The sequence below is a fragment of the Terrapene carolina genome, unplaced genomic scaffold, assembly GCF_002925995.2.
Source record: "Terrapene carolina triunguis isolate 2854851 unplaced genomic scaffold, T_m_triunguis-2.0 Scaffold66, whole genome shotgun sequence".
Taxonomy (NCBI): Eukaryota; Metazoa; Chordata; order Testudines; family Emydidae; genus Terrapene; species Terrapene triunguis.
Genome location: NW_020664417.1, coordinates 26,925,313 through 26,943,223, shown reverse-complemented (window position 1 = coordinate 26,943,223; position 17,911 = coordinate 26,925,313). Strand labels below are relative to the sequence as shown.

At 38.4% G+C, this 17,911-nt stretch overlaps 1 protein-coding gene across 1 annotated transcript in view; it reads right to left on the bottom strand.

The window, feature by feature from the left end:
• The window catches only part of RXFP1 (relaxin family peptide receptor 1), an 80,671-nt gene that overhangs the window by 12,471 nt on the left and 50,289 nt on the right, over positions 1-17,911 (bottom strand). Inside the window, exons 4-12 of the mRNA XM_026647869.2 lie at positions 16,224-16,329; positions 11,621-11,692; positions 9,679-9,750; positions 8,450-8,521; positions 7,484-7,555; positions 5,209-5,283; positions 4,541-4,612; positions 3,406-3,477; positions 1,888-1,959 (exon numbers count right to left, since the gene is read on the bottom strand). Coding sequence (XP_026503654.1) covers positions 1,888-1,959; positions 3,406-3,477; positions 4,541-4,612; positions 5,209-5,283; positions 7,484-7,555; positions 8,450-8,521; positions 9,679-9,750; positions 11,621-11,692; positions 16,224-16,329 — 685 coding nt within the window. The remainder of the gene's footprint in view (positions 1-1,887; positions 1,960-3,405; positions 3,478-4,540; positions 4,613-5,208; positions 5,284-7,483; positions 7,556-8,449; positions 8,522-9,678; positions 9,751-11,620; positions 11,693-16,223; positions 16,330-17,911) is intronic.

The following is a 17,911-nucleotide window of genomic DNA, read 5'->3' as shown; positions in this document are numbered from 1 at the left end:
CCTCTCTGCCAGCTGTCCTGGGCACCTGAAACATACTACTGGGGAGGGTAGTATGAGCGCTCTTGTGGCTTCCCTTTGCTTCCATCAGAAAGTCATTTTTCTGTGGGGAAGCAAAGAAATCTGTGGGGGACATAAATTCTGTGCATGCACAGTGGTGCAGAATTCCCTCAGAAGTAATTTAAAAAATAAGTCACAGGTTTTTTCCCTAGTCTCTAAAATGCATCTTTTTTACATGCATTTATGTGACTTGAGAAAAAAACTTGAGGGCAGTAGAATAAAATAATATAAATTAGAATCAGGCACAACCACTCTGAGTATTTATATGTATGTGTATGTGTGTGTACCTCACAATTTTTTGCTGTCCTCCTGATGTCCCCTACAGTAATTGCAGGAGTAATGTCTTATACCCAGTCTCTCCAGCTTTATGTGCACCACTGCATGATGCTGGCCCTTACCAAGGACACAGTGTGAGGGGAAGACATTAAAAGAATACCTACTCCCGATTAAAGGTATTTATGTAGATTTGTGATGCAACAGAATGAAAATTTCATTGTGTTGCATTATATCAACCCAGTTACAGTGGGACCTGATCTAGCTGGATACAGGATACTATACACCTTGTCGTTCACCACAGAAATACATTAAAAAGGTGAATGTCAATGGGGAGGATACAAGAATAACAGTTCTCTGAGGGATCCCTGTTATTACTGCACAGTCCCTACTAATCCTCTCTAATGTGGCCCATGGTTTAAAAGTCACAATTTGGCCCTAAAGCAGGACTGAATGAGAAGAATCATGCTCTGAAAATGTCTTTAAATTTTGACTCCACTACTCTTTGGAGATAAGCAAATATAACTGGGATCCTATAATTCCAAAGTGATTTTCACATTTTGTAAATAAACCACCCCACAGAAATATACAAACAGGTCTAGGCACTACATTTTTGGTTTAATCTCAGTCCATCCCTGCTTAAATATTTTTAATATTCTTCCACTAATTTCCTGGTGTTACTCACTTTGTGCTTTTTTCTCTCATTGGTCTGTCAGCCTTTTCAGAGCTGTTATATTTTCCATGCACAAAGAACAAAACTGTCTAGATTACTTCTATTTCAGATTCAGGCAACCACCACACACAGGGCCTGATCTTGCAAACATCTGCTGTTGGGTGTGATACTTGATATAGTGAATGGCTATACTGAAGTCAGGAGTCCATGAAGTCAATGGAACAGCTCATGATAGTGCCCAGCAGCAGTGTTTATACATTTGGATACAAAGATCAAACAAATATGAAGAGTGGTTTTTTTTATTTTGTAGTAACCTCTCCCTTGAATCTTGTTGCAGCTCTGCTGTCAAGCACAGAGGCAGATTTCTATATTTCAGGTTGTAATACATAGAAAACAGAATCATAGCAGCATAAACCACAGAAACCAATAGATTCCAGTAGAGAAAATGTGTCATTTTAACAGTAGATTCAATACTCGAGGAAAAAGTGTATTCCTAAAATATATTCTTAGGGCCAACTCCTGTCACTTGCTGAGCTCCTGTTGAAGTCCATGAGATCTCTCATTCTAAATGGCATATTCATTTTCTGTGTGCTGAGTAATGGAATCGAGTTATTGAAAATACTAACAATATATTGGCAGGAATAATTTTAAATAATTGCTCTTTTTGGACAATCATGATACTATGCATCTTTTATGCAATTATTTTGTACATAATCTTTTTTTAAAATTGCATTTCAGACTAAGTTTGGCATTTTCAGGTAAAACTCAGATATGAACATGACTTTCTTGGTTTTGCTTCCTGGACTGGATGACTGAAGCTATCGTTTCAAATGAATAATGTACAATAGCACACAGTATAAGGAAGAGTTATTATAAAGCCTTACAGCTGTGAGAGCTCCTTCAGATCCTTAAATAGGTAAGGAGGAAGTGATTCAATCTTGTTGCTAGCCAAGTCTCTGTAGAAACAATCACAGATATAATATAATTTGTTGTTAGTGGTTTCTTTTCATTATGACAAGAAGCATTAATAACGTAAAGAGGTCCATAATTTTGCGTCCATTTGTCAACTCAAATTATAGGTTGTTATATAGGTTATCAGAAACCTGGAAAATAAAAAAATGATGTTAAAGCAAAGGGTGAAAGATAGAGACCTCAGACTATATGAGACCATATAATACTCACAGGTCTTATTATTTTTTACTTCACTTTTGCTTTGATTTTAATTATCTTTTCATTTTCTCTTCTTTGGTGCTGCTTCTTCTCTCCAGTTCCCCATCTCCTCCCCAATTGATTAATTTATGGTCTTGGACAGAAATATCAAAGGATTTTTCCTGCCTAAACTAACTAAATAATCTATTTTCTCAGTTAATAGGCTAAGACCATTTCAATTACATCTAAAGTAAATGTTTAGTCAGTTTCCACTTTAATTCCTTACTTATGGTAGTTAATTGGTTTGGAATAAAATTCTTATCCATTGTGCAACTAAAATGGATTTTTAAAAAATGTCCTAATGGATGCATTATCTCTTACATCTAGTTTTTAATAATAATATTTAGCACTTATTAATAATGTAGCTATAACAAAGATTAAAAATATGCCTATACTGAGCAATAGGATTTGCATGCTTTAACATAATTTAAAAAATGCAACATTTAAAAAAATCCCAGCAGTTTCCCCAAATCATTAAGTTAACTAACGAGCAATATATCAAATCAAACTCTTCAAGTCAATGGAGATGCATCCAGTTACATGAGTAGAGAATTTGGCCCCTGACCTTTATCTATCACACGAGACAATCATCTACCAATGTGACCAGAGCAGAATCAGTGCTGTAGCCAGGCCCCTCCCCTGACTGACAAAAGTCAGGTAGATAGAAGGCAACCAGATATTTTGAGGGTTGTGTCAGCACTATCTTCTCCATAATGTTAACCCAAAATGGAAGATTAGATACTGGGCAGTAGTTGGCCAGAGAGTTTGCATCAAATGAGGAACCCAAATCTGGGATGGGCTCACAGGGTACAGATTCTTCTTGGTCAGCTGCTTTCCTGTTCACTGGTGGTAAAAATGCTTGGTGGGCCTGATTACATTACTGGCTTACCCTCATACAGCTGTGTTATTGCTGGCATATGGGTGCTAATAGACATATCCTCTGTGACATGCCTTGTCCTTATTCAGGAAACACAATGCCCTTGTAGGCAGACACCAGAACGCTGTTTCTCCTGGATTACGTATTTTATTGAAATGATCTACTATCTCATATGCTGAATGCCTGTGAAGTTTGATGCTTTCTCTAGAGCTTGTTATATGAAAGCAGAATTACTGACAAATACATAAAGTACATCTTCACAATTTAAATGATCTAAATTATTCAGCTGTTCTTTGATTTAAAAAAATCAACTTACAATTCATCTAACTTCTGGAGAGAGGAAAAGCTGTTTTCATTTAAGGAGCTGATTTTGTTTCTTCTCATCACCCTGAAAGTATAAAAACAAATTTATGCTTCCTCAAATGTGTTTGTTTTCTGAGAAGACTGTGATACATAATCAAGTAATTGATTACATTCTATATAATTTTGCACATTCTGTCTTTAATTTACATCTTGTTTTAAACAATGTTTCATATCTTATTTAATTGTTCAGTACATTAAAAATATGCCAAGTTATTAAAAGTTCATAAATTGTAATATTCTATAAACAATTTTTACTATGAATGTATAAGCATATATATGCTATATGCTCTTTCAGTTGTATTTGCATCTACTGACAACTAAAGTTATTCAGAAATGTCAAATATCTTGATATTTTGTATGCCATGTGACAGTATGATGGCATTAACTTTTGATTATTTGAAAATTCATGACATTTTGAGCATGTGACTGAAGCACACGTTTTATGCAAAAAGTGTGAAAGTCCAAATCCAAAACCTGATATTTCTGAGAAATTCAACCATCAAGGACCGGAGCCTACATTCTTTGTTCACCCAAAACCTCCCAAGACACAAGGAATAATCAGGGGAGAGCCGTGTAGGAAAGAGACAGCTGAGAGAGAGAAGTGCAGAAGAGATGAGAAAGTGACAACAATAGGCAGAGAGCAGTCCAGAGGCTCATCAACAGCATCAGAAGGGAGTGAAGGGGAATTGTGAAGATGATTGCAATGGCTCTGAGGAAGCTTTGGGGAGATTCTACAATGTCTCGGATCAGCAACCTGACCGAATGATATTATCCTTGAATCTGGTCAGTTCATGTGGTAGAATTTTTTTTCTTTTACATTTAGTTTCTAAATCTTGGTATTTGATACTATCGGTCAAACTCACTTAAATGGAGTTATGCTGCATTCATTGGTGGTGAATGTTACCATATGTTCATAAAATAGATCTACTTTGTTGTGTATAATTAAAATTTAGCATTTTAATAATCTCCATCAGTTCTAGGCACCAACCAATATTTCGGAAACTTGATGTCGGCCATTGTGCATAATGTAACAGTTGTTCACCATAAACACTGCTCATTCTGGCTGCATAGAATGTGCTATTACTTACAGTACAGTTAGAGTGCTGCAGGAGATGAAAGTGACATTTCTTAAATTATGTATATGATTGCCTTCAAAGTCCCTAGGAGATAAAACCAAAACATTCTATCACTGAAAAAAGTTAACTTCAATCAGATAGTTACTTTGAAGTAATTATTTATTAAAGGGAAACCTCAGCAGAACCTTAGGGCTGCACAAAGCATAATAATACTTGGATGTTTCATTTTTCAGCACGCCCCGAACTGCTTTAGGTGATAGCCGTGTCATTAACTCAGGTGGGTGAAAATCTGAATCCTGAACTCAGGTTTTGACAGGTACTATAGACTAACTCTTTTTGTTTTCAAAATCTGAGAGTCAAATTATGACTGCCCTAATGGCAGTGATTGAGTGGTCTCGAGGGGCAAAGAACTCAGGGAGCCCCTGGTCTCTAGTGCTTCCAGCAGGATACAACCATAATTTAGTTGCCCGCTCACCATGACTGCAATATTCTCCTAGCAGAATTCAACACACTTCAGGAAGTCAGTCTAGTTAGGCTGGCATGAAATGGGGATTGTCTATTCTGCAGCATCATTCCCCTCCCTCGTATTACCCTGCTAAAAAGTGTCATGGAATGACACTGATTTAAAGAAGACAAAAGGTGGTGGTTTTTTGTTTTTTTTTTGTAAAATTAAGACTTACAGCCAATGTAACCTGGGCATGTGTTGGCAAAGAGGTTTATCAGGCAAACGCGCAAGAGAATTATTCATCAGCACTCTGGAAAAAGAAAAACAGTATTGCTAGCAATTGATGTTAAAATAATGCCCCAGCCCCTTTTACAGTTTTGTTTCTTCTCAGTACAAGGCAGGCAGAATTTATTCATTTTTCATATTGTTAGAGATAGTACAATGATTAAAAACACTTCAGTGTATTTCGTTATGAGCATTGGTGTAATCCTATCGTCTCTTGAATTACTAAATGACTGACTTGGGAAAGGGAAATCTTTTGCAGATGTTGGGGCAGATTCACTGGTACACTCTGGCTGCCTTGCATCACTGGAGCAGCACAAAGCACCTGAAGCATATGTATGAATCTGGCCCCATTTATCTTTTTGAAATTAAACCTAGAATCTGATCATTTTCCCATTGAATCAATAGCAGCAGGGCTGGGTCCTTGTTTATATTCAGCAGCATTTGATATTTGCATAGATACATAATATGATTACTACCTAATTGGCCATAGTCTTTTCTCACATTGGTTTCAATTGAGATGCTTTGGATTTACACTGGTGGGAGAAGATTCTGGCCTTTTAAAATCTGTGTCAGGACAGAATAGAGAGGGTGGAGGTGAAAAGATCCAGGCCCTTCCCTAAAAACTGTTAGATTCCCAGTTATAAGATAAAGGAGGAGAATGCTACTAAATATCTTATTGCGATGGATATAAAGTAGCCTAGAACTAAAATATCACAAAGCACTATGTACTGGAAAACATTATCAAATGATTTAAATGTGTGAGAAAGATATTGAACAAAAGAAAGTTGGTAAAGATGTATAAAAATTTAATCAAATAAAGCTAGGTTTTACTAAGGAAACATTTATTTCTTACTGCAAGTTTCCACGAAGTATGTGAATATCCCAGAATATTGAAGTCATTGAATCCAATAAACTTGGAATAAGATACAATTTACTGAAAACCATAGTTTCCATGAAACAACTGTATGCAATGCAAAGCTATTGAGAAATTGATATCACTGTTCCCCTCCAAAATGGATACAAACAAATCTCTCTCTCTCTCTCTCCTTCCTCTCAGTCCATAGTTTGTCAGTACCCATGTTTTTATTGGGTCCCAAATTATCCAGCTGATAGTTTGGGATATGATATATGACTGACTTTATGAGGCTGCTCCCGCTAACGTAAGTGCCTCACTATGTTGACTTAATAACACCACCTTCCCGAGCAGTGTAAAGTCACAATTGATGTAATAAGTTCAACACAGTAAGAGTGTAGACTCTGTGTTACTTATATCAACTGTTAATGGTCCCCAGCAGCTGTCCCATAATGTCCCACACTCATCATTCTGGTCACCGTTCTGAACTCCATTGCCCAGGGTCAGGAGACAGGAAGCCCTCCCTGTCCTTTAAAGCCCCACAAATTTTGAAATTCCCTTTCCTAGGCTTGCTAATCACACCTAGCAGCCCTCTATTGCAGAGTGTAACTTCCCAGCTGACCATGAGCCCTGTGCTTGCAATGCTCATGACAATAGTGCAGAGTTTTGCAGGCACCATGCTTCTGTCAGCGAGGAGGGATGCATGGGTTTGTGGGATTTTGAAAAGAAGGTGTGAAAATTATGGGATGCAGATGAAATTATGGAATGGAGAACACTGTATCATGTAAAGTTGACCCCATGCTCCCAGTAATCCCTGTCTGACTTGTTTCAGTCCCATCAGGCATTGCAAAAACTTCCCAAAGACCCTGCACTCCATGGTGGCAATTTGCACAGTGGGATACCTACTCATGGTGCATTGCACTCTTCATCGATACAAGCACTCCTGGTAAGGACGCACACCGCTGACACAAGGAGCCAAGTGTGCACACACACAAGCAATGTAATAACTGCGGAAGCTGTATGCCAACATAATTTAGGTCAACACAAATTTGTAGCGTAGACATGGCCAAATGTAGAGAATTAAGTGCATCCTGATTGGTTTCCTATGTGTCTTTTGAAAAGCAAGGATCATAGAGCTCACTTCTGGTCCTTTTGAGTTTAGCGGACTAATACAGGACTCATGTACTTTAGCATATAAAAAGACTGAAAAAGCTAGGTTTTGGAGGGGGATGGGGCTCAGTTCTCCCAAAATAAGCTCCATTACTGGAGAGAGTTGACAATACAGCTTGACAAACAAATCTTATAAACACACATTAGTTTTCATCTATTCTCTTTTTTAAATATTGCATTTAATTCATATTTTAATACCTACAGGAGAATAAGTGAGTTGAGTCCATGAAATGTTAGTGGAGAGATCTGATTGATCTTGTTATTTTCAATTATCCTGTAAATCAGAACAAAGTGTATATCAGACTGATAAATTAGTGGGGTCTGAAACGGACAGATATTACAAAAGATAATGTACCCTGAAGTGGCATTATTCAAATACCCATTCGAACTACATAAGAATATTGAATTAGCATACTGTGATATATTGAGGTAGAGTATTGAAGTTTCATCAAACGACATGGGAACTCCTTTTCCAATGCAGTTCACATGATTGTTTGAAAGATTTTTTTAAACTTAAAAACAAGAGCAATTTTCTTGTCAACTTTTAAAACAATGTCATCAGAACTTTGACACCGTACAGAGAATTTCTTCAAAGTAGCAGTACATCAAAACATCCCTGAGACAATCCTGCAATTGAACACGCACAGTAAAAGTTTGTCAGTCATTCTTCATCACACAGACAGATATGTAATTAATGCCCTCAAATCTCAATGTTATTTTTTTCAGATCCCACTGCCAGAAGAAGCAGTAATATTGTCAGGAGTTCATATTATGAATGTCATCTCCACTGTGGGATGTGAAGCACCATAGGCAAGGACTGTCCAAAGGCAAGCACCACAGGCAAAGGACTGTCCAAAAAATTCCATTCTGAAGTGCTCCATTTCTGTCATTTTGGAGTATCTTATTTATTTTATGTATTATTTTGTGTTAATCAGTTACTTATTTATAACTGTGCGTATTACTGAAAAATAAGCTACAACAGAGCCATTAAAGTTCTAGGGTTCAATTCTGCTTCCAAAGTCACTGGGAGTTTTTACGTACTGGGAGTAGAAGGATTCCCTTAATTACCATGCTGTATACAAAGAAATAAAAAAAGATACAAATATTTCTTTGTGTTAACTTAACTATTTCTTGAGAAAATCTATCCAAAACTAAGAACAGTACGTACAGCCACTCAAGCTTATGCAGATCTTCAAAGACACCAGGCTTTAAAAAGGTTATCTTGTTGTGACTCAGATACCTGAAACAAGATCAATAAAGATAAAAAACAATAGACTCTCTAATCAATGTTAGAGGAGTGAAGAAGAATTTTAAGATTTTCCTTTATTATTCCTAACAGTATTATTAAATTGCATCCTCAAGAGATTCCATTGTTAACAATAAAAACATTTATCTTTGTGTGACTGTGATCACATACTGATCCTTTGTCTCTTTCAGGACGCTAGTGTTTGCCATGGTAGCAGCCTGGCATTCTGATTAATGATATGGCTGCATGGACAGTGAAACAACGGCCACTTGGAGCTTTTTGGCAATGATCATCTAGAACATCTTCATCTTTTCTATTAGAAAACACAGTAGGCTCTAGCTACCCTCCCTGCATCAGAAGAATTTGGGGCCTGCTTCAGCTCCCACTGAAATGAATGGCAAAACTCAAATTGACTAAAATGGGAGCAAGTTCACAGGTCATAGGTCATTAGGCATAGGTTTTAGATACTGGAATAACTGGAAAAGACTGAAAAATAAAGAATGGGGCTGCAAATTGTCTGGAGTAGTAGTAATAATAAATTATCATCCAAAATTAGGGTGAAAAAGTACAAAGAATAAGGGTAATAACAGCTTTGGAATTTACCTTTTAAGTGATTTCAGTACACAGATTTATTTTTTTCTATGATCTCACTCACTGACGAAAAATATTTTTAAATTGGAAGAGTCATCTTTTGTAAAATCTGCTGCACAATAAGAAGCAAGGATCCTTTCCTTATGTAATTGCTTCTCTCCAGGAAAATAAGAGTTTTCAATTATCTCAAATTAAACATGGCAGCCCTACTGTTTTCATTCCTGGCTCTTAATTCCATAACGACTGGTTCCAGGATAGCTGGCATTTAAAATCACTGAGGTTTTCTCTTTTTGTCTCTGAAACAGCAAATTTTGGGAATAGGGACGGACTACAATATCCATGAAATATTTTAAGAGTACTTTCCTGCCAAATAACCTTACTACCACTTGTCCAAATCCTCTGAAGTTTTCAGTGAGAATAAGTGCTCAGTGAATTGGAGTTCAGAATTGGGGCCATTTCGGAATTATTTAAGGTCCACAATAACTGAGAGAGAAATGTATAGCTGTTTTCAAAAGTTGCCCCATTCCGCATTGCTTCAGCACTGCAATGGTAATACTTACAGTTTTGTCAGGTTGTATAATCCTTTGAAAGCATGTTCTGATACAGCTCTGATTTTATTATTCTGAAGAAACCTGAGAAGATATAATAATGACAACAATTCATTCTTTAAAAATGCAAATGCAAAAAGATCCCCAAACTTATCAACTAAATTTCAAACTAAGGTACATATATTATTTAAAAGGATGCTGTCAAGACGGCTAGGTCTTAAAATTAAACTCTCACGACAGTTATTTCACATGGCTGGCCTTATCTTAAAGATTTCAAAAAGTGTATTTACATTAAAAAATAACACATTACTGCAATGATAATTCAAAATCAGCCAAAACAAACACCTGACTGGCTTTGCATTCATTGTAAATGAACCAGTGCATGCATGCTGCCTCCTGATTTCATCCCTAATCCTGCAATCTGATCTGTGTAAGGAGGAGACATTTATGCCTGTGCAGAATCCTACTATAGTCAACAGGCTTGCGTGGGTGCAGGATCTGCTTCTGCAGATAAAACTACAGAACTGGTATAATGGAGTGCATGCAGTGGTTTGTTTATATTGATGTATATAGACAGTTGTGGGGTTGATGTCATTCTAATTAGGCCAGCAGCAAAGGTCAATTAAAACACTTTGCTGGAATTTCTATTTATAATATGGGACAATTGTCAAAGAGTTGCATTTTACGGTAATTTAATCAAAATGTATGATGAAACTTGCTGATTGTTGCTAACAAAGTATTATGCATACTTTCCTCCCCTTTTTTCTCCATCTCTTTTGCAATTAATGAACTGAGTTTCAAAATATTACATACGGTATCATTACTTTTGGGGATAAGATGTTAGACTTGTATTTGATTTTAAAAAGCATGCTTCCCTTCTCTATACAATATTTTATTTGTTGTAAAAAAAAATAAATGTTTTCAACAAAATCAAATAAAGGATTCAATCCTGCTCCTGTTGAAATCAATGGGAGATTTGACATTGACTGCAAAAGAAACAGGATTGGCTCCAAAAAGGTCTTATCAATTTGTGAGAGATGAAGAGATCCTTTAGCAAACCCACACTTGTGAATCAGAAGTAAATGAAAGGAATTAAATTCTGTAAACAAATGTTTCATGTATACGTTTCCTTTAATGAAACAAGTCACTTTGTTTACAGAACTTTTTTAGTTTGAGATCTAAATTGTACTTAAGTTTGTGAACACAAGATGGTGCTGCACAACCTCAGAATTCAAGTTAGACTCCAAGAATGTTCTAAGAAAAATATTACATGTCTTGAGCTGGCAACAATGATAAGTGGTCCTATGCTTTCACACTTTATTTCTCAATTGTTCCTTATTTTTCATGATTCACCCTCATAAAAGGACTGGGATTTTTTAAAACAATGAAATGTATACAGAACACCTATAGTAATATACAAGAAATAATTCAATCAAAAGGTTTTGGTCATGATATAAGCCATTTTGTGGTAGTAGTCACCAGGTAGTAGTCATCACCAAAAGGCTCAGAAATGTGATTTATAAAAAAAAAAAAAATGTTCTCAAAGACACGAATGAGTCTTTTCATGACAAGGAATGCCTTTTACTTTGCAAACTTTCAGTATACTGAATGAAACTGTATCAGTTTTCTTTCATTTCTTCTGATAGAATTGCTGTCTATTATAAATTTAATTTCCTTAAGACGCGATAGATGTTAAGATCCACATTATTATTAGTTTTCTAATGTACAAAAAAAATGATAAAAATGTAATGTCCAGAAAGTTTAGGCTGCAAAAAAGGGATGGAAGCCACATCAGGCTATTTGAACAAAAATAACTTGCATGGTTGAAAATTTCAGCTAAAGGTAAGAAACAGTAGATTTTTTTTAGTATAATCAGAGTTTTGTCAGTAAGCCATAAAATTGCCTTATCACAGTTTGCTCTTATTTAAGATTTTAGGTTAAAACGATTCCTTACAGATTTTTAAGGTCCTGGTACTTCTTGAAACTATCAGCAGAAAGCTTTCTTAACTGATTCCGTTTAAGGGACCTGGAAAAAAAAATTATTCTGTAAATACACTAAGTAGGCCAAATTCATCCCCAGTATAACTCCGCTAACTTCATTTTGATCTAATGAATTTGCACCATGTTTTAGTTGGCAGAAATTTCTATAATAAGTTAAATATTTCCAGTAAGGTTACCCTATATGCCAGTACGTGTATGTTTTGAAAACTAAATGGAGAAGGGATTTTTTGTTGTATACCCTCCTCTCTTGCCTCTGCATCATATTAGATCACTGGAATCCATTTATGTCAAAGGAGTTAAACCAGGGATGGGTTTGGAAGGGAAAGGGGAAGGGGTTGTTTAGAAGGGGGAGGGGGTGTCACTTATCTTACATTTCTGGGCAGGATTTTGGTTTGATTTTTATAAGCACTGTTCCCCCAACCCCTTTCTATATATAAACTCATAGCAACTGCACATTATGCAGGGGTTGAAAGATGCAATTAAAGTGGCAAAGCTAATCTTACTGAAAGAGCTTAAGGGTATGTCTACACTGGAGCAGGAAGGTGTAATTTCCAGCTTGAGGAGACATAGCACAAACTCTGATCAAGCTAGTATGCTAAAAACAGAAGCGTAGCTGCAGCAGCACAAGTAGTGGGAGGGGCTAGCAGCCTGAATACAAACCTGGTGCCTCAGAGGGGTACGTATTCAGGTGGTTATTCCCTCCTGCTGCTTGCGCCACCATGGTTACACTTCTATTTTTAGCATGCTAGCTCCATCATAGCTGGTGTGGATATATCTCCTCTAGCTGAAAATCACACTTTCCAGCTCTAGGGTAGACATACCCTAACAATATAAGCCCTGTAGACCCAGGAATGAGAACTGCGTAGTGGATCAAGAATCTTCCATAGGGCAATACATAAAATTACAAGTGGAGCTCTTGGATCAGCATTGTAGGATAGGTTTCAGAGTGGTAGCCATGTTAGTCTGTATCAGCAAAAAGAACAAGGAGTACTTGTGGCACCTTAGAGACTAACAAATTTATTTGGGCATAAGCTTTCATGGGGTAAAACCTACTTCATTGGATGCATGCAGTGGAAAATACAGTAGGAAGATATATATACACAGAGAACATGACAAAAATGGGTGTTGCCATACCAACTCTAATGAGACTAATCAATTAAGGGGGCTATTATCAGCAGGAGAAAAAAAACTTTTGTAGTCATAATCAGGATGGCCCATTTCAAACGGTTGACAAGAAGGTGTGAGTAACAGTAGGGGAAAAATAGCATGGGAAAATAGTTTTTACTTTGTGTAATGATCCATCCACTCCCAGTCTTTATTCAAGCCTAATTTAATGGTGTCCAGTTTGCAAATTAATTCCAGTTCATTGTAGGATAGTATTTTTCCCTCTCAGAGGGGAGGTAGTCTTTTCAGCCTTGAGAACTCTTCAGTGTTCCCTTAACTTTCAATAACATTCTCACTCACGTTCTCACATAACAGCTACTATCCTTCTGGCCAAAGACGACTAGAAGGGACTCACTTTGGGTCCTTGTCATCGGTGCTCCTTAAATCAGTTTGAAGGGTGGCTGTTTTATGACATGAGGCACTTAGAGCTAAATTTGTCACCATTGCAGCACTCTGGGCTAGGGAGAAAGAGACTGGGAGGGATAGCTCAGTGGTTTGAGCATTGGCCTGCTAAATCTAGGGTTGTGAGCTCAATCCTTGAAGGGGCCATTTAAGGATCTGGGGCAAAAATCTGTCTGGGGATTGGTCCTGCTTTGAGCAGGGGGTTGGACTAGATGATCTCCTGAGGTCCATTCCAACCCTGATATTCTATGATTTGGCCCAAGTCTCTTGTATTACAGAAGACAATAATCAACAGCTGGGAATCACAAGGTGAAGCCATTTTAATTACACAGATAATGAAAACCTCTCTATGTCTCTGCTTGAGCTCTGAGAACTCATTTTTTTCACCTACTTTAAACCTCTCTCAATGATGCATATCATAGCCATTGTCCTTCCAGTTTAAGATTTGTCTGGATTCCCTTCACAGCTCACTAATGCAGCACTCCTTAACCAGCAGGGAGGGTTATTGTTAAATGATGTGAAACAATCCATTTCTTGGGGGTTGAGTGAGCTGTCTCTACAGGCACACTCACTCTCTGCTGACCTCATGAATGAGGGATAAGTACTAATAAAAACTGCGTCTCTAGCACCAAACCGCTAGCCTGGCCTTCATGCTGGTTTTTAAACTGAAAAATTAGCAGGCACAGTATTTCCTTCAAGATGTGAATGAAACTTCCACATATAAAGACAGAATTTAAAACTGTCTAGAAGAAGAGTTGGCTCTGGGATTACCTGATTATGGATTGTCATTAGTTTGTAACAAAATTTGAGGGCTGGGACAGCTTGTTAAAATAAAGTGATAATTCTATGACTTCTATTCAGGAGTAAATTGCAGGGCAATGTCTTACAGCACTAGATTGATCAGAACGTGCAGGCAAATGAACAGCAGATACATGGGATGGATTTAAGCAGCAGGCTATAACTTTATTAATTTAACACTGGGGAGGGATGATATGTGGCCACCCCTCATTCTCATGTAACACACTTCCAGTGTCGGGCTACAGGGCTCCCACCAAATAACATATAGCTCAGGGTATACATGCCCTTTAGGACTCAGTTTGCTTCTGGATCCTCTTTGCCTCCCCCTGTGTGAAGGGCGAACAGAGGTTAGTAAGGGCAGACCTCAATCTACAACGACTTCAGGTCTCCCTTATTCCTTTAGGCACAAGGTCCACCAGTGACGTTCCAGGTCTCATTTACCTTTGGGAGCTGGTCCTTTATCCGCACTGGACACTGGCTGCAAGTTGTGATGAGCTAAGTGCTATCTTCTTAATGTTAAACTTTCAAGTCCTACTGCTTGACCCAGCTGTGCCTCCATGGGTACGTCTGCACAGCCAGTGGCAGCCCATGGCAGCAAGCCTCCGGGCCCAGGTTGACAGCCTTGGGCTCATGCTACCACACTAAAAACAGCTGTACAGACAGCACTTTGAAGTTGCAACTCAGGCTCTGAAGCCCACCCCCTTCCCTAGGCTTCAGAGTCTGAGCTGCAGCTCAAGTTGCAACATCTATACAGCTACTATTAGTGCTGTAGGGTGAGCCTCGCAAGTGTGAGTCTGTTGACCTGGGCTCAGAGGCTCACTGGAGTGGGCTGTGTAGACATACTCTAAAATGCCATGAGGAAGGTGAAAAAACCCACCAGACCCCTACCTGTTTGGTCCAATGGGAAAAATTCCTTCCTGTCACCAAAATGGGCTAAGGGGAGGGAGGGCCATTTGGTTCTTACACAGCCCCCCCCCCCCAATGTATTTAAATTCTCCAACTAGCAGGAGCAACAGGATTATGAAAAGCCTTGAAGAATTTAAATAGATGGGTAGAGGAGCAAGAGCCACATGGCTAGGCTTATCCCCCAGCCCCAGCCAATCGGAAGGCAGCGGACCTGAGTAACCCTGCTTGCTGCCACGCATGCACTCTCGCATCCCCCATACCCAACCTTTTGGGCACCATGTTATGTCACCTGCAGTCTGTTCAAGATCGATCCCCAGTTGACTACATATGGCAGGGCATAGTAAAAGCATGTGAATGGTCTGAATTTGTCAGACAGGAAACTGTTGCTTGGCTGTCTGCACCTGCTCTCAATCTAATTAATGACGGGCCCAGAGCTGCAGCACCACAGAGTCTGACTTGGTGTCCACACCCTGTTGACAAATGGCAGCATAGCAAACCCAAGAGTTCAAAAATCAGAAGATAAATCTCATAGGTTTGAGTTTATTTCTAACCTGAAATACACACAAAACCTACCCCCCAGAGCATATGCCTCTGTGCCCCACATGTCCATTAAAGGCACCACTGCAAGTAGTTTAATGTCCTGAAAATAGCAAGAAACTTTAGAGAAAAATTCCTCAGGTGGGGATGTTTGATGCTGCATTTTGTTTGCCAAGTGGGAAGCACAGCTTCAGACTTGAGTGTGTAAGCCAGGACCAATGGTCAGGCCACCCTCCAGATCTCTCTCAAATCTTAAATCTTGCTGTACTGACTTCTTATCGTGAGATAGTGAGCAAAATCCCTACCTGTAAGCCCCTATTCATACAGGTATTTCCATGAATTTCAGGTTATTGGTATAAGTAAAGGCTACTATAGGAGTAAGGGTTTCAGGATGAGGTCCTGAGCATATGTGATTCACAGAGTTATTTCTCTTGCAGTGTTTCTTGATGCTGGTGAAATTGTACTCATTTGAGGCATTATTGCAAACAACTGCTGACTGCAGACTCACTATATCTCACACTTTGAACTGTGTTTTAATTTCTTTTCTCTTATTTTATGCAGGGGTAATCTGTGTTTAAAAGCGTTTTACTACAAGGCTTGTCAACACAGAATGATACTGTACTTTCAGTTTACACCAGTTTCAGTTAAACCAAGTGGCTATAATTATAAGGGTATAATTATGAGATGGTCTGCAGAGTTGATATTCAGTGTTGTTCAGATCAAGAAGCTGCTTGTTCTGCTCTACTTACATCAGAGTTACATTTGAAGAGACTGAAGGGACAGCGCGTAAATTGGCACCCTCACAGTCAAGCTCTAGCCCTCGGCACAGACATTCTGCTGGCACAGAATCAACCACTGCATGAAGAGAAGATAGCAGTCATGGCAGAAGGTAGGTGATGGGATGGGGAGAAAAGAGATGGGTAGAAAAATGGTTTTAGTATAACAACATGTCAGAGCACATTAAACAGAGCTGGATAATGCTTTGTTTTAAGGTTCTCAAGTATGCCTTTAATTTAGATCTAGTAACACAGTGACTAATATAAATACAGATAATTAAAAGATTGGTATTGACTCCTGAGTCCAGTACAATAGCAGCACATTTAGAACACAACTTTGAGCTTGATATTGTGATTGTGGCCTGATATGGTGGGGAGGATGTTTTATCTGTTTTAGGTCCTATTTCTGTGAAATCCCAAGTCCATGATTTACTAGACTCCCCACCATCTTATTTAGTCTGTATCACATTATCTGGGCTAAACTGTACAGAGTTCTGTGCAGGTGTGCAAGGGGCTAAGAATGGGTCCAAGAACATTTCTTACCCCTTTATTACTCACCCTGAGCCTTGCCTGGGCATAATCTCAGTTTCTGTGCTTTGACCTAGCACCTCCAGCAGTGCTAGCTAAGGCTAGGACAGAGAGAAGGCAGGTCTATGACTGGCACTGGCCAATGAAGAGCATGCTGCAGGCTTTTAAGAGCATGGGGGAGATTTTCAAAGGCACAAATTGCTAGTAGGTGTCCAACTCTCACTGAAAGTAAATGAGGGTTGGACACCTAATTGCCACTTAGAAAATCTCCCATGATAGCAGCAAGCACACTCCCCCCTCACTCCCAGAGATAGTGTCTGACTCCAGCGCAATGCCGGGACCTCTTGTTGGTGTGGTGTTGCCCTCTGCCCCCTCCAAAGTGCTGTGAAGCCTTAGCGGTTTTTACTTTTTTTCTGATGTCTGTATAATTTGACATAAACAATATTAGTAAAAACATGTCTTTTAATAACACATTCAATAGAGGAACCCAAGAAGAAGAAAATGAGGTGGAGTCTCAAAAATTGTAGCCAATGATTAACTCAGGAGCAGGATGAAAAATAACAATTGTCCTCTGGGCTGACTTCATTTGTTTCCATAAGCCGTGTGCAGTGCTGAGATGGTGGTATGGAGTTTAGAAATAGTTCTAAATTGCTAGTTAGATAATTTGTAGTTGCAAGTAACAGAACTTTGATATCTGTCTGATATGCAAATGCAAACAGGTTTTGTGACCAAAAGCAGGTTGTGGTACATGAAGGACCAAAATGTCAGTGGTTGTACTAGTAGGTGTTGGCCCATGTGCAAAAAAAAGCGCACCATTGCATGCCCATATTAAAGCATGAACTACATGTAACTACATGCATGAACAAGCATTTAAATATCTAAATATCCACTTGTGTACATAAATTTAGTAATTGTGTACATAAATACAGACAGGATTGTGCACACATTGTACTTGGAGCATGTATATTTTAAAAAATATTGACTCACAAAATTCTATCATTTGCTCTAACAAATGACTGCACACAATCACAAGATGGGTTAGCTTGCCCATGGTGTTAGGTTTAATGGCACACTATTGTAGCATGTAATGGAAAGCACTGGATGTATAAAAAAGAACAAAAACTTACATTTTG